The sequence below is a fragment of the Hyla sarda genome, chromosome 5 (genome assembly GCF_029499605.1).
Source record: "Hyla sarda isolate aHylSar1 chromosome 5, aHylSar1.hap1, whole genome shotgun sequence".
In the NCBI taxonomy this organism is placed as follows: Eukaryota; Metazoa; Chordata; class Amphibia; order Anura; family Hylidae; genus Hyla; species Hyla sarda.
In genome coordinates this window covers 363,633,923-363,658,642 of record NC_079193.1, presented here as the reverse complement: position 1 = coordinate 363,658,642, position 24,720 = coordinate 363,633,923, and the positions used below count along the sequence as shown (strand labels likewise).

General features: G+C 43.4%; 1 protein-coding gene across 7 annotated transcripts in view; it reads left to right on the top strand.

Annotated features, from left to right (window-relative positions):
- The window catches only part of ASAP1 (ArfGAP with SH3 domain, ankyrin repeat and PH domain 1), a 389,691-nt gene that overhangs the window by 170,968 nt on the left and 194,003 nt on the right, over nucleotides 1-24,720 (top strand). For all 7 annotated transcript variants that reach the window (XM_056522758.1, XM_056522762.1, XM_056522756.1 and 4 more), the window contains one exon: nucleotides 11,049-11,175. In XM_056522758.1, coding sequence (XP_056378733.1) covers nucleotides 11,049-11,175 — 127 coding nt within the window. The remainder of the gene's footprint in view (nucleotides 1-11,048; nucleotides 11,176-24,720) is intronic.

The window sequence follows — 24,720 nt, the reverse complement described above, 5'->3', positions numbered from 1 at the left end:
GGGGACTATATATATATATATATATATATATATATATATATATATATGTGTGTGTGTGTATAGGAACTATATATGTATATGTGGACTGTGTATGAGGACTGTATGTATACAGGGACTACATGGGGACTTCAAATATGTGTATTTTGACAATATGTGTATGGGGGTTACATTTATGTATACAGGGACTACATGTGTGGATGTTGTACACATATGTCTATCTTATGTACAGGTTTAGTGAATGCACCACATGTAGATGTGTACACCTGCCGGCTGCCATGACTATATAATGTTTTACCCTGTATCTCATCCTCCAGATATGTCCTCATCTGTATGGTTAGACTGTACATACATCACCTGACGTGTACTGACCATCCTCTGACATGTCTGTATATGGTCCTGTTACCATGTATGGGTATGATCCTGCCGATATGTATGTGTACAGGTATAATCCTACTGATATGTATGTGTACAGGTATAATCCTACTGATATGTATGCGTACAGGTATAATCCTACTGATATGTATGTGTACAGGTATAATCCTACTGATATGTATGTGTACAGGTATAATCCCACAGATATGTATGTGTACAGGTATAATCCTACTGATATGTATGTGTACAGGTATAATCCTACTGATATGTATGTACAGGTATAATCCTACTGATATGTATGTGTACAGGTATAATCCTACTGATATGTATGTGTACAGGTATTATCCTACTGATATGTATGTGTACTGGTATAATCCTACTGATATGTATGTGTACAGGTATTATCCTACTGATATGTGTGTACAGGTATAATCCTACTGATATGTATGTACAGGTATAATCCTACTGATATGTATGTGTACTGGTATAATCCTACTGATATGTATGTGTACTGGTATAATCTTACTGATATGTATGTGTACAGGTATAATCCTACTGATATGTATGTGTACAGGTATAATCCTACTGATATGTATGTGTACAGGTATAATCCTACTGATATGTATGTGTACAGGTATTATCCTACTGATATGTGTGTACAGGTATAATCCTACTGATATGTATGTACAGGTATAATCCTACTGATATGTATGTGTACAGGTATAATCCTACTGATATGTATGTGTACAGGTATAATCCTACTGATATGTATGTGTACAGGTATAATCCTACTGATATGTATGTGTACTGGTATAATCCTACTGATATGTATGTGTACTGGTATAATCCTACTGATATGTATGTGTACAGGTATAATCCTACTGATATGTATGTGTACAGGTATAATCCTACTGATATGTATGTGTACAGGTATAATCCTACTGATATGTATGTGTACTGGTATAATCCTACTGATATGTATGTGTACTGGTATAATCTTACTGATATGTATGTGTACAGGTATAATCCTACAGATATGTATGTGTACAGGTATAATCCTACTGATATGTATGTGTACTGGTATAATCCTATTGATATGTGTGTGTACAGGTATAATCCTACTGATATGTGTGTGTGTACAGGTATAATCCTACTGATATGTATGTGTACAGGTATAATCCTACTGATATGTATGTGTACAGGTATAATCCTACTGATATGTATGCGTACAGGTATAATCCTACTGATATGTATGCGTACTGGTATAATCCTACTGATATGTATGCGTACAGGTATAATCCTACTGATATGTATGTGTACAGGTATAATCCTACTGATATGTGTGTGTACAGGTATAATCCTACTGCTATGTATGTGTACTGGTATAATCCTACTGATATGTGTACAGGTATAATCCTACTGATATGTATGCGTACAGGTATAATCCTACTGATATGTATGCGTACAGGTATAATCCTACTGATATGTATGCGTACAGGTATAATCCTACTGATATGTATGCGTACTGGTATAATCCTACTGATATGTATGCGTACAGGTATAATCCTACTGATATGTATGCGTACTGGTATAATCTTACTGATATGTGTGTGTACAGGTATAATCCTACTGATATGTATGTGTACAGGTATAATCCTACTGATATGTATGTGTACTGGTATAATCCTACTGATATGTATGTGTACTGGTATAATCTTACTGATATGTATGTGTACTGGTATAATCTTACTGATATGTATGTGTACAGGTATAATCCTACTGATATGTATGTGTACTGGTATAATCCTACTGATATGTGTGTGTACAGGTATAATCCTACTGATATGTGTACTGGTATAATCCTACTGATATGTATGTGTACAGGTATAATCCTACTGATATGTATGTGTACTGGTATAATCTTACTGATATGTATGTGTACTGGTATAATCTTACTGATATGTATGTGTACAGGTATAATCCTACTGATATGTATGTACAGGTATAATCCTACTGATATGTGTGTGTACTGGTATAATCCTACTGATATGTATGTGTACTGGTATAATCCTACTGATATGTATGTGTACAGGTATAATCCTACTGATATGTATGTGTACTGGTATAATCCTACTGATATGTATGTGTACTGGTATAATCCTACTGATATGTATGCGTACAGGTATAATCCTACTGATATGTATGTGTACTGGTATAATCCTACTGATATGTATGTGTACAGGTATAATCCTACTGATATGTATGCGTACAGGTATAATCCTACTGATATGTATGTGTACTGGTATAATCTTACTGATATGTATGTGTACAGGTATAATCCTACTGATATGTATGTGTACAGGTATAATCCTACTGATATGTATGTGTACTGGTATGATCCTGAGCATGGTCTTCTTGGTTGTATATAGACTGGTGTGAGTGTATGTACTGTATACTCTTAGATCACCTTGTTATGATCTTACACCACAGTGTATGATGCTCTGGGCAGTCACCTCCTGTACCTCCACCTGGTATATGTCAGGAGGCCGCGCCAATCTCTTATGTGTCAGGGAGGCCGTGTGCGTTTGTGTCCTCCATGCGCAGCCTATCCCCGGCGTCCTCCCTATAGTCTGTCTTCTAACCAATGGGGTCTGACGCTGGATACAGCCAAGGCCTGAGTCCCTGTATACTGCAAGAGGACACCTCCATAAGATTCTGCGCCTTTCTACTGTTCTTCAATTCAATTCTTTACGATCTCTGCTTCCTGTCAAAGAATTGGACCAATAATCATAAAATCCTAAAGCTAAAAACATCTGAGGGTTTGTTACAATTGTTCCCCTTGTGACCTAAACAACATCAGCAGCTTCCATCTCTGTTACATTGTATCCATGAGGAGTGCAGGCTGCACTGCTGGAAGGGGATTGGTTGGATTGGATACAATTGTAGCAAACCCTCGCCTTGTACACACCCTATACCAGTGGTCTCCAACCTGCGGACCTCCAGATGTTGCAAAACTGTCCGGGCATGCTGGGAGTTGTAGCTTTGCAACATCTGGAGGTCCGCAGGTTGAAGACCACTGCCCTATACATTGACTGAGCACTTTGCATGTGATTTGCCTGTGTACAGTGTCACGTGTGTAACTGTTTTACGGCGATTGATGGTGCGGTCGCTTTTATTTTCGGATGGGTTTAGGCGAAAAAACTACGACTCCCAGCATGCCCGGACAGCCATCGGCTGTCCGGGCATGCTGGGAGTTGTAGTTTTGTAACATCTGGAGGTCCGCAGGTTGAAGACCACTGTCCTATACATTGACCAAGCACTTTGCATGTGATTTGCCTGTGTACAGTGCAAAAACTACAACTCCCAGCATGCCCGGAGATCCGTTGGCTGTTTGGGCATGCTGGGAGTCGTAGTTTTGCAACATCTGGGGGTCCGCAGATTGAAGACCACTGCCCTATACATTGACCGAGCACTTTGCATGTGATTTGCCTGTGTACAGTGTCACGTGTGTAACTGTCTTACGGTGATTGATGACGCGGTCCCTTTTATTTTCGGATGGGTTTAGGCGGTAGTATTTCCCTGGCACATGGATGTGGCACCTCTTTTTGCAGGCACGTGTGTTGTGTGGGTATGGAGTGTATCATCTCGTTGTGGATGTGATGTGGCAGAGCGAGCGTGTCATCGGTGAATGTGTCACTCAGGAATGTGCTGCGTGTGCGACTTACCCACCGATCCGAATCTGTGTCACCGGGGCGCGTGCTGTGTCCTCCTGTCTTTTGGACCTGCTTTTTAAAGGCCCAGTAAATAAATGTGTCCCCCAACAGGGTAAACATTACAGATCACACATAGAGTTATCACTTATCTCCTCCAGTCCACTGAATGGAGAGAACATAGTGGGCCCCTTTATTTCAGGTATTAATAGGGATTTCAGGGCCTGTAAACCCACTAATCTGTAGCTGGAGGGACCCTTTAAGGCAGTGATTCTCAACCTCTGGCTGTTGCAAAAATACAGTTCCCATAGTTCCCCGACAGCCCGTTGCTAAACTACAACTCCCATTATGGCCTGACAGCCTTACAATATGCTCTGAGAGCCTGTGACTCTCCAGCTGTTGCAAAACTACAACTCCCATCATGCCCTGATAGCCTGTGACTCTTAGGCTGTTGCTAAACTACAACTCTCATTATTGGCTGACAGTCTTTCATTATGCCCTGAGAGCCTGTTGCTCCCCAGCTATTGCAAAACTACAACTCCCATCATGCCCTGATAGCCTGTGACTCTTAGGCTGTTGCTAAACTACAACTCTCATTATTGGCTGACAGTCTTTCATTATGCCCTGAGAGCCTGTTGCTCCCCAGCTATTGCAAAACTACAACTCCTATCATGCTTTGGCACCCTGTGACCCTTCAATGTTTACCAAAGAGTGTCTTTGCAACTATGTCAAAACTACAACTCCCAGCATGCCCGGACAGCCAAAGGCTGTCCGGGCATGCTGTGAGTTGTAGTTTTGCAACAGCTGGAGACACACTGTTTGGAAAACACTGCCAAATCAAAGTGTGCCCTTGTAGCAGTGTTTCCCAACTAGGGCGCCTCCAGATGTTGCAAAACTACAATTCCCAGCATGCCTAGACAGCCTTTGGCAGCCTTTGGCTGTCCATGCTTTCTGGGAGTTGTAGTTTTGCAACACCTGGAGGCACCCTGGTTGGGAAACACTGCCTTATAGCCTTCCACCATGCCTTGACAGTCTGTGATGTTCCAGCTGTTGCAAAACTACAACTCCCATCATGCCCCTATAGCCTTACATCATGCACTTACCGACCGTTGCTCTCCAGCTGTTGAAAAACTACAACTCCTATCATGCTTTTGCACCCTGTGGCCCTCCAGGTCTATATTTTATAAACAGTGTGTCCTCAGCTGTTGCAAACCTACAACCCTCAGCATGCCCGGACAGCCTTTGGCTGGGATTTGTAGTTTTGCAACAGCTGGAGATACACGCTTTGGAAAACACTGCTCCAGGCATTGCAGAATTACAAATCCCAACCATCATGATCTTACAGTCTGTTACTTTCTAGCTGTTCCAAAACTACAACTCCCATCATGCCCCTGCCAGCCTTTTGCTGTCAGGGCGTGATGGGACTTGTAGTTAAGCAACAGCTGGAGACACACAGGCTGAGGAACACTGCCTTAAGGGAACCTCCTATCTGCCCTAAAGGGTTTTAGGGAGCACTGCAGACTTTTTGTGGGGGTCTGACTTCCCCCACCAATGTGATCCTCAATAGGTTTGCGTTTGTAGTGGACCGGACACTAATGCTGTATAGGGGGCACAGTTTCACCAACTGTAAGGGCCCACAGTGTAATAGCTGGTAGTAAGCTGGTCATTGTACAGAAAGGGGTCATAAATGGGATTTACTCCATATCAGCAGTGTTTCCTAAACAATGTGCCTCCAGCTGTTGCAAAACTACAACTCCCAGCATGCACGGACAGCCTTCGGCTGTCCGGCCATGCTGGGAGTTGTAGTTTTGCAACAGCTGGAGGCACATTGTTTAGGAAACACTGCTGTATAGAGTGCCTTGTGTATGAGTTGACGTATATAGGTTTCCTGAATTTTTTTCCTGCTGTTTTCTGTCGTCCACATCTGCTGCTGTCAGGCCGACATAGACGTGATGCATGAAGGCCTCCGCTCATGGCGGCTGCGATCCATTAAATGCTCCCCATTGTGTAAACTTTCATTATCTCAGCCCTTCTCTATATTAGAACAAATGTGAATTCGCTGCACTATAGGAAGGCAGCGCAAATGATTTAACGTCTTCACTACCACAATGCATCCTCCTATGGCGCTAGATACCGTATATACTCGAGTATAAGCCGAGGACCCTAATTTTACCCCAAAAACCCAGGAAAAGATATTGACTCAACTATAAGCCTAGGGTGGGAAATACATCACCCCCCCCCCCCCCATGTAATCATCCAGACCCCCGTCATCATCCCCCCCCCCCCTTCATCATCACCGCCTGTCAATCCCTTCATCAGTGGTCTTCAACCTTCGGACCTCCAGAGGTTTCAAAACTACAACACCCAGCATGCCCAGACATCTGGAGGTCCGCAGGTTGAAGACCACTGATGAAGGGATTGACAGGCGGAGAGTTCACTCGAGTATAAGCCGAGGGGGGCATTTTCTGCACGAAAAATCGTGCTGAAAAACTCTGCTTATACTCGAGTATATACGGTATACCAATCCTGGCTCTGTGTGCATCGCTTGTGCCGGGGTTTATCTGCAGTCCAATGTCATAGCTCTGTAACAAACTCAGCCCCACTACATCTAATAGACCCAGTCCTGTTGTTGCAGACCTGAGTCATATGTCGTGTTGTGTTATCCTAGTTCACAAACTGGGCACTGCTACATCTGACAGACCCAATCGCATTGCTAAAATTCTTAGATGTGCAAGTGTTTCGCCAAATGACAGAAATTCACCCGTGACCTTTGACAAACATGTCTCTGCTATGTCTGACAGACCCAAGTTACATTTACCTGCAGTCCCATGTAATACTAAAATACTGAGATGTGTTATGATAATTAACATGTATAGCTGAACCGCCTATGCCAAACACAGCTTTGCTACATCTGACATGACCCATAGTAGGTTTACCTGCAGTCCCATGTAAGGGTGGGTTCACACTAGGGATCGACCGATATTGATTTTTTTGGGGGCCGATACCGATATGTTAACTTTCAGGCCGATAGCCGATAACTTATACCGATATTCCGGTATTAGTTATTGCCCCCCCCGGCCCCACAGAGGCCGCTGCAGAACAAGGATTTAAAGCGGGCGCTTTAAATCAATGAACTGCAGCGGCTTTTGCGGGACCATAAACCGCCGCCCGCTTCTCTCCCCCTGCCTGTCCTGGGGTCCTCCCTAGTCCAACCACCGCCGCTGCCCCATTGCCTCCCCCATCCCCAATTTTATAATTACCTGTTCCCGGGGTCCGCGCTACTTCTGGCTCCAGCGGCGTCCTGAGCTGTCACTGTGCGCACTGACCGTGACGTCGCGTTGAGGATGTCACTCGTCATTGCGCAGTGCACAGCAATAGCGCAGGATGTCGCAGAAGCCAGATGTAGCGCGGACCCCGGGAACAGGTAATTATAAAACCGGGGATGGGGGAGGCAATGGGGCAGCGGCGGTTTCGGGGGGAAATGGGCTTTGCATTATCGGCAAGGTAATTGCCAATACCGATAATCAGTAGATCCCTAGTTCACACCACGTTTTTCAAGTACGTTTCCCGTATAAGTTTTCATTATTGAAAACCAATGGGACCGTATTGAAAACTGTGTATACTTTTCTAATTTTTTTTTAAATAAAAAAACGGACGGAACTGTCTGCACTTTTAAAAACAGTATACGGTTTACTTTTTCTTATACTGTGCCATCCGTTTTTTTTTGCCATACGGTTTTCTTTAGAAAAACTGATTGAAAACAGTATGGTAAAAACGTGATGTGAACCCAGCCTAATACTAAGGTGTGCTATCCCAAATTACAAAGCAGTGACACCTGTCCCCATTACATACCGCTACAGCTCTGCTACATCTGACAAAGCCAACTGCATTTTAAAAATTCTTAAAACTGCACGTGTTGGAATGCTGCGCTAAATGACATATATCTCTGCTGCCTCTGACAAACTCGGCTCTGTTACATATGTCAGACCCAGATAACCTTTACCTGCAAGTCTCAAGTAATACTAAGGTATGTTATTCCCAATGAAAAACACATCCGGGTGACACCTGACCCAGTTACATCCCACTACAGCTGTTCTATAACCCTGACATACTCAGCTCTGCTACATGTGACTGACCCAGTTTACCTCCAGTCCTATGTAAGAGTAAAGTGTGTTATTCCAGATTATAAACTCTACCTAGTAACGCCTGAATCCTTTACATCCTACAGCATTTTTGCTACCTCTGACACAGCTCTGCTACATCTAACTGCATTATTAAAATTCTTAGTGCTGCAGTCATGTGTAACATTTCCATGTCTTGTGCTACATGACACCTTTATAGCTCTGCTACCTCTGAGAAACTCGGCTCTGCTACATCTGACAGACCACGATTAGGCTTCTCTTAGTGCTGGCCGGTATACCAGTTCATACCGAATACCGACATTTTTGGGCTGCACAATATGAATTTTTCCCATACCGCAATACCGGTTTGGCCCCTCCCCCTTGGGAATGCATTATCAGCCCAGCGCTGCGCTGTCCCCACATCGGGGAACTAATCATACGTGACCCGCCAGCACTGTTCTGCTCCCCCCCCAATTAATGATCAGCCCAGCGGGGTACTACTCACATATGTCACCCGCAAGCATTGCCCTCCTCCTCTTTGTTAGGGGCCGCCGGCGCTGGAACTCGCTGCACGCCAATGGTCTCCAACCTGCGGACCTCCAGATGTTGCAAAATTACAACTCCCAGCATGCCCGGACAGCCAACGGCTGTCCGGACATGCTGGGAGTCGTAGTTTTTGCACTGTACACAGGCAAATCACATACAAAGTACTCGGTCAATGTATAGGGCAGTGGTCTTCAACCTGCGGACCTCCAGATGTTGCAAAACTACAACTCCTAGCATGCCTGGACAGCTGATGGCTGTCCGGGCATGCTGGGAGTCGTAGTTTTTTCGGCTAAACCCATCCGAAAATAAAAGGGACCGTGTCATCAATCGCCGTAAGGCAGTTACACACGTGACACTGTACACAGGCAAATCACATGCAAAGTGCTCAGTCAATGTATAGGGCAGTGGTCTTCAACCTGCGGACCTCCTGATGTTGCAAAACTACGACTCCCAGCATGCCCGGACAGCCAACGGCTGTCCAGGCATTCTGGGAGTTGTAGTTTTGCAACAGCTGAAGGTCTGCAGGTGGAGACCACTGCTGTGCACTGTATCCCTATGCCCGGGCTGCAAAAGATAAAGAAAATAAATTTTAACTTGCCTATGTCGGCCTGACGCTGTTCCTTGGGACTGGAACGTCGGACAGCCGTCAGCCTATCACCGACCGCAGCGATGTCCCGCCCCACCCAGTGATAGGTTAAACGCACTGTCATGTAAGAAGCCGGCCAGAGCTCCTTACATGACAGTGGGCTCAGCCTATCACTGGCCGGGGCAGGACATCGCTCCGGCCGGTGATAGGCTGACGGCTGTCCGACGTTCCCATCCCCAGCGTGAGGCCGACATAGCTAAGTTAAAGTTTATTTTCTTTATCTTTTGCAGCCCGGGCATAGGGATACAGCCTACAGCAGTGGTCTCAAACTTGCGGACCTCCAGCTGTTGTAAAACTACGACTCCCAGCATGCCCGGACAGCCGTTGGCTGTCCGGGCATGCTGGGAGTTGTAGTTTTGCAACATCTGGAGGTCCGCAAGTTGGAGACCACTGGCGTACAGTATAGAGTTCCAGTGCCGGCGGCCCCCGACAAAGAGAAGGAGGGCAGTGCTTGCGGGCCGTTGGGCTGATAATTAATTGGGGGGGAGCAGAACAGTGCTGGCGGGTCACATATGTTTAGTTCCCCGATGTGGGGACAGCGCTGCGCTGATAATTCATTCCCAAGGGGGAGGGGCCCAACCGGTATTGCGTTATGGGGAAAAATTAAGATCGTGCAGCCCAAAAATTTCTGTATTCGGTATGAACCGGTATACCGCCCAGCCCTACCTGCAGTCCTACGTAACAGTAAAGTGTGTTATACCGAATGCTGCCTAGTAACACCTAAACCCATTACATCCTACTACAGCTCTTCCACCTCTGACACAGCTCTGCTACATCTTTCAGACCTAACTGCATTATTAAGATTCTTGGAGCTGCAGTCATGTGTAACACTTCCGTGTCTTGTGCTACATGACACATTCTAGCTCTGCTACCTCAGCTTTGCTACATCTGACAGACGCAGTTTGGGCTTCCCTGCCGTCCTGTGTTATAACAAGGTGTATTATCCCAAATGACAAACACATCTTGGTGACACTTGACCCTATTACATCCCACTACAGCAGTGTTTTCACAAACGGCGTGTCTCCAGCTGTTGCAAAACTACAACTCCCAGCATGTTTGGAGTTGTAGTTTTGCAACAGCTCGAGACATGCTATGTGTGTAAACACTGCACTAAAGCTTAACATAGCCAGCACTGCTACATCTGTAACTTTCCATTGTTGACCCTATAACCTCCTGTGGTTCCCTCCCTGTGCCTGGTTTGCATTGTGCCGCGCACTTGCCCGTCCTGACCTTTCTTGGCCTCTCATGCGGTTGCAGCGTCACCAGATATGGTGCCATTGGTGATTCCCTGAATGTATCTAATGCACTGGGTCGCCTCCCTCCCCGGGGAGCACTGTTGGTGCGGATGATGTGCTGCATTGCATCTGGGTGCAGTATAAGGCGCTGCCTTCTGCTAGAAGAACGAATGTCTTCTTTCTATAAAGCGTTGCTATTGTTTTTGTTGTAGTGTGGGTTTTGTTGTGCGGATGGTCATTGTCTGCTCCCTCCTCCCCTCATTCCCACATTTTGCTGTGTACAGTATGTTGTGGAGGGATCACTCGCTCCCCCCCTCCTCCTCCTCTCTCCCCTCCCCTCCCCTCCTGGACCTTCTCTCCTTCTCATTTCCTCATCTGCTTGTGTTTTTTTTTTCCCCTTGTGTGTCCCTATGGCTAGGATGCCGGATCAGATCTCGGTGTCAGAGTTTATTTCCGAGACCACAGAGGATTACAATTCCCCGACCACGTCCAGCTTTACCACCAGACTGCAGAGCTGCAGGAACTCCATCACTGTGCTGGAAGAGGTAAGAGACCGGGGATCCTCTGTGCTGCAGCCGGGGCCGGTGGGTTATACCTATATGGACCTGTGTACAGCTGCAGGATGGAGTCCCGAACCTAATATTGTTATGCTGTGAACCTCAATGTATATATCTATATCACTGAATACATTTATAGGCAAACTCACTGCAAATGCACATATGTTCACATTGAAAATATGAATTACATTACTGATAGTATAATTCATATATTCAATTTGCAGTGAGTTTGCCTATAAATGTATTCATTGATTCTTTAATATGTATTCAGTGATTCATGCTACATTTATATCATATAGCCGTTACCTACATATTTATAGGAGTCCAGTAACTATACTTGATGTTGCCGGTATCTATATGTTTTTATGTGCTTGTCCATTATGTATATATCTTTACAGCATTGGTCTGGTAACTGTGGTGTGCTTATATGATATGGCCTTGTGTGTGTGTATGTGTATATAGATACCAGTTCCATATAGGTTTATGCTATGGACCAGTATCTATATATGTTTATATAATGGACCAGTATCTATATAGGTTAAGATGTCTCGGTTATCTGTATTGGCTTTTATGATGGACCGGTATTTATATAGGCTCATACAATGGAGCAATATCAAAATAGAATCATGAGATGGATTGGTATCGATATAGGATCATAAGATGGATCGGTATCTATATAGGATCATAAGATGGATCAGTATCTATATAGGTTTATGCGATGTCTCGGATATCTTTATTGGCTCATATGATAGACCGGTATTTATATAGGCTCATACGATGGATCGGTATTTATATAGGCTCATACGATGGATCGGTATTTACATAGGCTCCTATGATAGACCGGTATTTACATAGGCTCCTATGATAGACCGGTATTTACATAGGCTCATGTGATAGACCGGTATTTACATAGGCTCGTATGATAGACCGGTATTTACATAGGCTCGTATGATAGACCGGTATTTACATAGGCTCGTATGATAGACCGGTGTTTACATAGGCTCGTATGATAGACCGGTATTTACATAGGCTCATATGATAGACCGGTATTTACATAGGCTCATATGATAGACCGGTATTTAAATAGGCTCGTATGATAGACCGGTATTTACATAGGCTCGTATGATAGACCGATATTTACATAGGCTCGTATGATAGACCGGTGTTTACATAGGCTCGTATGATAGACCGGTGTTTACATAGGCTCGTATGATAGACCGGTGTTTACATAGGCTCGTATGATAGACCGGTGTTTACATAGGCTCGTATGATAGACCGGTATTTACATAGGCTCATATGATAGACCGGTATTTACATAGTCTCGTATGATAGACCGATATTTACATAGGCTCGTATGATAGACCGGTATTTACATAGGCTCATATGATAGACCGGTATTTATATAGGATGGATCGGTAGCAATTTAGGATCATACGATGGAGTGGTATCTATGTAGGTTGATACGATGGATCAGTATCTATATATGTTCACGTGATGGGGCCAATACCTACAAACAATACATCCTTTCACATTTTCTTATTTTATGTTGCTCTTTGTCTTAAATAATAATTTTTTTGAATCCAGTAACCCATGATTCTACACTCCTACCCTATAATGACAGTAAAAATTGAATTTTAGAAATTTTTGCTTATGTGTAAAGAAAAAGAAAACCTTAAATTTTGCATGGACATAAGTATTCAGACCCTTTCCTATGACACTTGAACTTTAGCTCTGGCTCCTCCCATTTCTCTTGACCGTCTGTGTGATGTTTCTTCACCTTGTTTGGAGTCACTTGTAGTAAATTCAGACGATTGGACAGGATTTGGAAAGACACAGCCCTGTATATATAAGGTTTCACAGCTGACCATGTATATCAGAGCAAAACCCAAGCCATGAGGGGGGAAAGAACTGCCTGTAGAGCTCAGAGACAGGATTGTGTGGAGGCACAGCTCTAGAGAAGGGGACAAAAATATTTCTGCTTTACTGAAAATTCCCAAGAGCTCAGTGGCCTCCATAATTCTTACATGGAACATGTTTGGAACAACCAGAGCTACCGCTATATCAAACTAAGTAATCAGGGGAGAAGAGCTTCGGTAAGAGAGATTACCTAAAACCCAATGGTCACTCTGGCCAAGCTACAAAGATCCTATGTGCAGATGGGAATTTTCCAGAAGTTCCAGCAGTGAGACGCACAATCATCACAGATCAGAGCACTCTGGACCTCAGACTGGGCTGAAGGATCACCTACCAACAACACAATCGGGGACAGTTATCAAAACCTGTGCAGAAAAAAAGTAAAAAAGCCTTTGAAAAGTAAAAGAAGTTATCTAATTGGTTGCTATGGCAACTGGAAAACTTTTCCAGGAGCGGCTAAGGGACAACTCTATAAATGTCCTTGAGGCACCCAGCCTGAGCCAAACCAGATAGAACATCTGTGGAGAGACCTGAAAAATGTCTTCCACCTACGTTCCCCATCCAACCTGACAGAGCCGGAGAGGACCTGCGGAGAAGAATGGCCAAAAATCTCCAAATCCAGGTATGTAAACCTTGTGGCCTCATCCCCAAGAAGACTGGAGGCTGAAATCACTGCCATCGTCACGCCCCCTCCCATAGACTTGCATTGAGGGGGTTGGACATGATGTCATGAGGGGGGCGGGGCTATGATGTCACGAGCTCCAGGCATCGGCTCCAGCGTTCGGAACAGTTTTTTCCAAACGCTGAGCAGCGGAGTACCCCCTTAATGAAGCACAGTGACCAACACCAGCACATGGCTCCCAAATCATAGTATTCGGGGGGGCTTTGGGGTTTCCATGAGCTGTAAGCCATAATCATCACTTCAATTATGACAAATCACGGCTGGAACTATCTTGCTTTTGCATGTAACGAGTCTCTCATATATTAGTTTCATCCTTTTAAGTTGCATTACTGAAATAAACTAACTTTGCACCATATTCTAACTTTTTTCGAGTTTCACCTGTAAGTCCTGAGAAAAGGGTATGAATACTTATGTCGCTGCAGAAGTTTCCTTTTTACAATAAATTTGAATAAATTAGTTAAGATTTCTAGCCATTCTGTGATGACTTTGGGTATTGAGGACAGAATGATGGGAAAACATGAGATACATATTAGGGATCGACCGATTATCGGTATGGCCGATAATCACGATTTTGGGCATTATCGGTATCGGCAATTACCTTGCCGATAATGCACCGCCCCCCGACCCGCCGCACCGCGACCGCCCCCCGACCCACCGCACCCCCCACCGTAGTGCTGGAGATTATCTATGGAATGTGATTTTTGCCCATACCGCTATACCGGTCGGGCCCCTCCCCCACCCTCCGAGTCAATAAAAAAAATTAAACTTGCCCGTAATGGGGGCATTTACGGGTGGAGGGTGAACCGGTCCGGGCTGTCCTTCTTCTCCGGGGGTCATCTTCTCCACTCCGGGCAGGCTCTGGCCTAGTACGCTGGATAGACGCCGCTACGCCGTGACGTCAGGTGCGTCGCTGCGCACGGGCGTCACTGCGCAGCGGCGTCTATGCAGCGTACTAGGCCGGAGCCTGCCCGGAGTGGAGAAGATGACCCCCGGAGAAGAAGGACAGCCCGGACCGGTTCATCCTCCACCCGGAATGCCGCTGGACACTACAGGAAGGATGGATGGCCCAGACCACCCTGACAGGTAGGGGGAGAAGAGCGGGTGGTGGCGGCGGCCTATGGCACCGCAAAAGCCACCGAAGTGCATTGATTTAAAGCGCCCGCTTTAAATCAATGATCTGCAGCGGTGTCGCCGGGGGATAAATAGCCGATAACTTATACCGGAATATCGGTATAAGTTATCGGCTATCGGCCCTAACCTCCACCGATTATCGGTATCGGCCCTAAAAAAACGATATCGGTCAATCCCTAATACACACATATATATATATATATATATATATATATATATATATATATATATATATATAGTGATGTTCCGATCCAGTTTGGTGGAGTGGTACATACTGCTATCATGGCAGACTCCAGCCACACAGTTTATATATATATATATATATATATATATATATATAATATATATATATATAATATATGTGTGTGTGTTAGATAGGATTGTATACAGTGAATCTACTATGGTGGAAAACTTTTCATTTTTTTTTTTTTTTTTAACTGATGCCAGAAAGTTAAATAGATTTGTAAATGATTTCTATTAAAACATCTTTACCCTTCCAGTATTTTTTAGCAGCTGTATGCTACAGAGGAAATTCTTTTCTTTTTTGAATTTCTTTTTTTTTGTCTTATCAAAATGAACTGAGAGATAAGGGGGGGGAAAAAGGACTTAGACCAACCAGGGTGCCTCCAGCTGTTGCAAAACTACAATTCTCAGCATGCCCGGACAGCCAAAGGCTGTCCGGGCATGCTGGGAGTTGTAGTTTTGCAACAGTGGAGCTTCAGATTTCTGTGTGTTGGGTCCCTTTTTAAAGACCTTTGTTCATTGAGGAATGATTCCGGTGAATGTGTCGCTCCCTCCCTCTCTAGTGTCGCAGCGTTCCTGCTCCCGTCTCTTACACTTCCATTCATTGCTGTAGGTGAAAGGTTATGAGCGCTTGGTAAAGATGAAATCTCTTTTGTTTTTCATTGTTTCTCTGTGGAACCTTTTATACATATTGTAAGTCATTTGTTAGTTAATTATAAAAAAAATGTAAAAATTATTTACATAAATAAAAAATCTGATTAATGGTCTAGTCACACGTACAGTATTCTGTGCAGATTTGATGCGCAGCATTTTCTGCTGCAGATTTCAATGTAAACTGAACAGACCCTAAAAGTGTGAATAGACCCTAAACGGGTAAGAAAAGGAGTCGACTCCTTCTGAGGTTTCTTGCTCCTTCTCTGCTATCCGCCTGGCAGGGAGATGAAGAGCCGGGGAATCTGGAACGTGTTGCTAAGGACTTGTTGCCTGACAACCACATGAATGGGGCTATCCTTCAGCCCCTCCCCCACAGGGTGGGTTTCCCATCTCGGCCTGCGTTATTAATTCGATTTTTACTGATTTTTTTTTTTTTTTGTTTAGTTTTTTTTAATTAAATAAATACTGTTTGTTTGTAAGAGAAATGGGACTTTGTATTATATTGTTAGTTGCCTGGGATTTCCATAATAATCTTCTTCCAATAATGTTCCACACATCTGCTCCCTGTATATAGTTCTGTTCACATAAATACTCCTGGTATAGATCTCTACACGTATATACTCCAGTATTATTCTCTACATATGTATATACTCCAGTATAGATCTCTACACATATATACTCCCAGTATTAATCTCTACACGTATATATACTCCCAGTATTAATCTGTACACGTATATATACTCCCAGTATAGATCTCTACACGTATATATACTCCCAGTATAGATCTCTACACATATATATACTCCCAGTATAGATCTCTAAACGTATATACTCCCATTATAGATCTCTACACGTATATACTCCCAGTATAGATCTCTACACGTATATAGTCCCAGTATAGATCTCTACACATATATAGTCCTAGTATAGATCTCTACACATATATAGTCCCAGTATAGATCTCTACACGTATATACTCCCAGTATAGATCTCTACACGTATATACTCCCAGTATAGATCTCTACACGTATATACTCCCAGTATAGATCTCTACACGTATATACTCCCAGTATAGATCTCTACACGTATATACTCCCAGTATAGATCTCTACACGTATATTCTCCCAGTATAGATCTCTACACGTATATACTCCCAGTATAGATCTCTACACGTATATACTCCCAGTATAGATCTCTATATGTATATACTCCCAGTATAGATCTCTACACATATATACTCCCAGTATAGATCTCTACACATGTATATACTCCCAGTATAGATCTCTACACGTATATACTCCCAGTATAGATCTCTACACGTATATACTCCCAGTATAGATCTCTACACGTATATACTCCCAGTATAGATCTCTACACGTATATACTCCCAGTATAGATCTCTACACGTATATACTCCCAGTATAGATCTCTACACGTATATACTCCCAGTATAGATCTCTACACGTATATACTCCCAGTATAGATCTCTACACGTATATACTCCCAGTATAGATCTCTACACGTATATACTGCCAGTATAGATCTCTACACGTATATACTGCCAGTACAGATCTCTACACGTATATACTGCCAGTATAGATCTCTACACGTATATACTGCCAGTACAGATCTCTACACGTATATACTCCCAGTATAGATCTCTAAACTCTTCTCTTTCCCCATAGATGTATTCTCTCGTGACGTTTTTTCTGCAGTATTTCTCTCACAAGGTGACTCTTCAGTAAATGCCTCTTATCGGTTGGGATAAGCTGGATAAAGCTCAGTAGGTACAGACGGGGGATATAGCACAGCGGCGCTCTGTCTGTCTGTCTGTCCTGCTTTACCCTATAGAAATAACATTACATGTTGTGTTCTGCTCATAATCTGCACCAGAGAATCCACTAAGATTCAGAAAATAGGAAGGAAAAAACTGGTCTGGGAGGCGCTGCTCAAGGTAGGTCACAGATTGAAGACACAGACCAGCACAGGAAAAATAATGTTTTATTTCTGGCAATTCGGACAACGCGTTTCGGCACACTAACAGTGCCTTCCTCAGGTCCAAAATATTGCAGTCCTGTGAAGTTCTTTAGCTTAGGGATGCTGGTAGGAAATCCTGTATATGCGATGTGCTGGCGTGTTGGCATGCTCATAGCAAACCTATGCTGCTCTGGACAGTTACTGACACGAACAGAGGTGTCAGCAGAGAGCACTGTGGACAAGACAAAAAAATTTAGATTTTCCTCTGTAGCAAACAGCTGCTAATAAGTACTGGAAGGATTAAGATTTTTAAATAGAAGTAATTTACAAATCTGTTTAACTTTCTGGCACCAGTTTATTTGAAAAAATAAAAAAAGTTTTCCACCGGAGTACCCTTTTAAGCAATCTACAGATAACCATGCACTGACATTCCGCTCTGTAAACCGCAGCTGTGCCCTCTTAGTGCTTATTAGCAGGGTTATCAATATTTAGTAACATGGGCGGGTGCCAAAAAAGCAGAAGTACCGTAAACTTGCATTGTATAATTTCCTCTGTATACACTTATACATCCATATTAACACCTACATTATATGCACATGCCTGTAGACTATATAGCTGCCTTCAATCATTTACTATTTTTTCATTATATGGGTGCATTCACACATACAGGATCCTGCACAGATTTGATGCGCAGGATGTGTATGTGTGTTCTCCCAAAAATGCAAAGTTAACCCCTATCCACAGAACATTTTTGAAGCCCCATAAAGAATGCATGGTCACGGGTGCACTGCTTGTTCATTTGTTCGGGGGTCGATTGTTCTCCTCAGGATTCGTAGGGGTTTTTTCCTTGTTTATTGGGGATAACTTTGTGCCTTGGGATGACCCCTTTTTAATTGTCCCTTTAATTAAAATTAAAAAAAAAATTTGCTTCACAGGTGGAGTGCTGATTTGTCCACCCCATCTAGAGAATGAGCAGAGAGAAGAGCGCAGTAGTGCACTTCCCTCCCCAGCTCACAGCAATCGCCATCCTGCAGCCCCATTATAAGTCTATAGGGCTGTCCAGAGAAGCAGTATGTAGATTGCTGCAGGCTAATGCATTTTTTTTTTTTTTTTTAATCTTTTAATGTAATTTTTATTAACACTTTTTTCATATACCCAACAATAGTCATCGAGGACAGTACCCCAGACAATAAACATGATCATACAGACAAGGCATAAATACATCTACTGAAAATCACAAGGCATAATGAGACCAGAAGTCTCAAAAACATTTACAAATGTTTCCAAGTAAAGAAGTAATCTATCCTGGACCATGAGTCCTGAGAGGCGGAATAATGGGAGTACTCTCTAGAGTCAGGGTGCAAGAGTCTCCATGACTAGACAGACCTGCGTGGCCCAATGAGACAGACGAAGATCACGCCTTCGAGGTAGAGAAGTCTCCACCAACTATCACGGAAGAAGCAGCAGAGTTTTGAACCTGAACAGCCAAGGAGTCAAAAAAAGACACATTATCATCATTAGGGCCATAATCAGAGAAGATACCAATAGATACTGACGCAAATTTCAGCACAATTTTGCACCACCTCCCCTCATCGTCATTTTCTACAGAGACCACCCGTACACTGTTTACCCACCAAGATGAGTACTCCAGCTTTGCTGTGCACTGCAGGAGAGCCATAGACATCCTTTACCCACCACTTTTTCATTCTAACATAATCGGTAACATAAAGGTGCGTTTCCTGTAACAGCACTACATCTGGAGAAAACGGTTTCAGATGACGAAGAACCATATTACGTTTGTGAGGTGACCTAAGACCCTTTACATTCCACGAAATAAGCTGCATATTTAATGGACGTTAAGCAGCAAAAATAAGATGACCGGTAATATGAAAGAAATGCACAGAATCAATGCGAGCTGAGCCAATAATGAAAAAACAGAAAACACCCCCCCCCCCCCCACCCACCCACCCAAGAAAGACCCTCCCCCAAACTGAAACCCCAGAGATCTCCCCACAATATAGCAACAACCAGCAGGGAGAATATCTCCGGTCAACTTCACCTCTTCCCAGTACTGTGAGAACCTATACATTAAAGAAAGGCAATAACTCCATCATATATAGAAAGGAAACAACCTCTCCTCCAGCTACCCCAACACAAAATAGAAGTATAGGACCAATAAAATTACAGAGGTAAAACCGTAAACCCCCCTTACTGTAAAAGGCATGATAACCCAAAAACCGTGGTCACTTATCTGAGAAAGACCGTCGCACTAAACAGATGCATATTCCCCCGGAGCAACAACTACCAGCATACCCGGATCCCCATAGATCACAAAAAGGACAGGATGAAAGCAACTATTAGACAACAGGGTAAGTACCTTCATATAGTATTTTTTTTTTTTCGCCAGTAGTACTCCAGGTTGCTGTGGAGATATGATCCCTCCCCCGGTAGACCCTAAGGACAGGGGGTATACAGGGGCGGAACATATCTGCTTTCTGTGTATCTGCTTTGCCCTGGTGCAAATCGGGAAAAACAGCTTGCGGCGGCGAGACACTTCGGCCGAAAAGTCTCCAAAAATAAGTGCTCTCCCGCAAACATAAGGCTATCTCTCTTCTGGTGGAAGGTCCGTAGTAGGGCAACTTTGTCTGTAATGTCCAGATATTTCACAATCACTTGCCTTGGTCTGGTACGAGTCAGCAGGGGGTTCGCTCAACTCGGCAGCGGTGGGGGTGGCCCAGTAATTGAGGTAGAATCTGCTCGCACAGCCTGTGGAGGTCTCGTGTCGGTGTTGATTCAGGGATTCCAACGACCCGCAAGTTGTTTCTGCAGGATCTATTCTCGAGATCCTCCACACTTGGGGCGATCTTGCTAGCCACAGCAGCCGCTAGTATATCATAGTCCAGAGAAAATAAGTCCCGATCATCGCCCCCAGTCACGGTCAGAGAAGGTAGAGGAAGGAGCACGGCTTGAGGCCCGTGAGTCAGCCATGCGTTCGGAGCTGGCCTTACGCTTGGGGGTCTGTCCAGAGCCCTGAGAGTGCTTGCAGAGGCCCATTCTGAACAAATATCTCTCCATGAGAGACCCTGCACACTTGAGGGGGGGGGGGGATGGGATGGGGGGTAGACAAGTACCTTCCGAGAAGGGCAAATGCGGGTAGCAGGGTAAATTAACAGAGTAGCTGTGGTGGAGTTGGTGTTCCGTGTGTCCTCCCAGCATTGCGCCGGTACCAGAAGTCAATGCTCAGTTTTTCTGATCGGTGGGGATTCCGCATGGTCTCCAGCGCAGGCCACACTGAGCCATACAGTTGCAGAGGCAGCTGTACAGCTGTTGCAAAACTACAACTCCCAGCATGCAACTTTTTGCATGTTGGGAGTTGTAGTTTTTCAACAGCTGGAAGCACAGTGGATGGGAAACGCTACTCTAAAGGGAACCATATAGAAGTATATGGACATGCCCTAATACATCCTCTCACTTATATATAGCAGTGTTTTCCAGTCAGTGTGTCTCCAGCTGTTGCAAAACTACAGCTTCCAGCATGCCACTTTCAGCATGCTGGGAGTTGTAGTTTTTCAACAGCTGGAAGCACAGTGGATGGGAAACTCTACTCTAAAAGGAACCATATAGAAGTACATGGACATACCCTTATAAATTACTTATATATAGCACTGTTTTGCAATCAGTGTTTACAGCTGTTGCAAAACTACAACTCCCAGCAAGCCCGGACAGCCAAAGGCTGTCCGGGCATGCTGGGAGTTGTAGTTTTGCAACAGCTGGAGGCACCCTGTTTGGCAAACACTGCTGTAAACTGATCAAATATCTAGTCATGTATTTTTTTATTTTATTTCTTCATTTGTTTTATTTGTATTGTGTCTGTCAGGTGTTTCCCAACCAGGGTGCCTTTGGCTGTCTGGGCATGCTGGGAGCTGTAGTTTTGCAGCAGTTGGAGGCCCCCTTGTTGGTAAACACTTCTATGGAGTCTGGAATAATGAGATTTATGACGTTCTGTGATCTGTGGGGTCAGTTTTGGGATTTTCTGTGGGTCAGATCATTCAGTATATGATGGGGCTTCTAAGAACAGTGAAAGCAGACAAAGAAGTGTGAATTTTCCGTGTGTCATTGCAGGATGTGTGTGGGACAGGTACAAGTGTTGTGCAGAGGGCAGCCGGTTAAAATCTCTACTTTGTAGTTTTGGTGATGCTCCTGCCCTGAGTTACATTTTACATATTTGAAAAGAACCTGGTTGCAATGTGTTGTGGGTTTTTCGTTCAGTAAACATTTCCTCCTTCACTTTAGATGGGTATGAGGAGTAGTTGAGAGGGTTAACACCCCCCTTGGGTCTTTGATGTTAAAGTTTTATTTTAGGACAGGCTGTATAGATTGCAGCCACAAATGCAATTATATATATATATATATATATATATATATATATATATATATATATATATATATATATATAAATACCAAGATGGTTGCAGCACCACCAAACAAAGCATGTGGGTGTCCTGGGTCTGATCTTGACCCGTTTATAGTCCAACCAGTGATGGCGCAGCACTCCAAAAATTGGGGGAAAAAACGTGAATTTATTCACCACATGTTACAGACAGCAATGTTTCAGCTCAACACTAGAGCCTTTTTCAAGCATGGTTGAAAAAGGCTCTAGTGTTGAGCTGAAACGTTGCGGTCTGTAACATGTGGTGAATAAATTCACGTCCCCCCCCCCCCCCCCCCCCCCTAATTTTTGGAGTGCTGCGCCATCACTGGTTGGAATATATATATATATATATATATAGCAAAATCATCGGTAGTTGCAGTATCTTGTAATACCTTTTTTATTGGACTAACAAGATTTTGTAGAGACAAGCTTTCGGGATTCCTCCCTTTATCAAGTCATAAGCATTTCTGAGCTCACAAGGAGAAAACACACGTTCTATCAATAGTCCAATAAAAAACGTGTGTTTTCTCCTTGTGAGCTCAGAAATGCTTATGACTTGATAAAGGGAGGAATCCCGAAAGCTTGTCTCTACAAAATCTTGTTAGTCCAATAAAAAAGGTATTACAAGATACTGCAACTACCGATGATTTTGCTTTTTGCATCACTGGACTAATACGGCTACTCCTAACTAATCTATATATATATATATATATATATATATAATATATATATATATATATAATATATATAATATTATACAATTCTGCCACACAACACTGTTTTAAGCACTATTCTTCAGGACCTGTACTGTTAATGAACAGGACCGCAGTGAACACTGATAAATCAGCTAAGACAGTGGTTGTCACCCAACATGTGTCTGCTTTAGATTTTCTCAGGCCTCTCCAGTTTCCTCTAACATGTTGTTTCACAGACAACCAAATACAATATATTACATTACTTATCCTGTACTGATCCTGAGTTATATCCTGTATTATACACCAGAGCTGCACTCACTATTCTGCTGGTGGGGTCACTGTGCACATACATTACATTACTTATCCTGTACTGATCCTGAGTTATATCCTGTATTATACTCGAGAGCTGTACTCACTATACTGCTGGTGAGGTCATTGTGTACATACATTACATTACTTATCCTGTACTGATCCTGAGTTATATCCTGTATTATACTCCAGAGCTGTACTCACTATTCTGCTGGTGAGATCACTGTGTACATACATTACATTACTTATCCTGTACTGATCCTGAGTTATCCTGTATTATACCCCAGAGCTGTACTCACTATTCTGCTGGTGAGGTCACTGTGTACATACATTACATTACGTATCCTGTACTGATCCTGAGTTACATCCTGTATTATACTCCAGAGCTGTACTCACTATTCTGCTGGTGAGGTCACTGTGTACATACATTACTTATCCTGTACTGATCCTGAGTTATATCCTGTATTATACTCCAGAGCTGTACTCACTATTCTGCTGGTGGGGTCACTTTGTACATACACTACATTACATATCCTCTACTGATCCTGAGTTATATCCTGTATTATACTCCAGAGCTGTACTCACTATTCTGCTGGTGGGGTCACTGTGTACATACATTACATTACTTATCCTGTACTGATCCTGAGTTATATCCTGTATTATACTCCAGAGCTGTACTCACTATACTGCTGGTGAGATCACTGTGTACATACATTACATTACTTATCCTGTACTGATCCTGAGTTATATCCTGTATTATACCCCAGAGCTGTACTCACTATTCTGCTGGTGAGGTCACTGTGTACATACATTACATTACGTATCCTGTACTGATCCTGAGTTATATCCTGTATTATACTCCAGAGCTGTACTCACTATTCTGCTGGTGAGGTCACTGTGTACATACATTACTTATCCTGTACTGATCCTGAGTTATATCCTGTATTATACTCCAGAGCTGTACTCACTATTCTGCTGGTGGGGTCACTTTGTACATACACTACATTACATATCCTCTACTGATCCTGAGTTATATCCTGTATTATACTCCAGAGCTGTACTCACTATTCTGCTGGTGAGGTCACTGTGTACATACATTACATTACTTATCCTGTACTAATCCTGAGTTATATCCTGTATTATACTCCAGAGCTGTACTCACTATTCTGCTGGTGAGGTCACTGTGTACATACATTACATTACTTATCCTGTACTGATCCTGAGTTATATCCTGTATTATACTCCAGAGCTGTACTCACTATTCTGCTGGTGAGGTCACTGTGTACATACTTTACATTACTTATCCTGTACTGATCCTGAGTGTTATCCTGTATTATACTCCAGAGCTGTACTCACTATTCTGCTGGTGAGGTCACTGTGTACATACATTACTTATCCTGTACTGATCCTGAGTTATATCCTGTATTATACTCCAGAGCTGTACTCACTATTCTGCTGGTGAGGTCACTGTGTACATACATTACATTACTTATCCT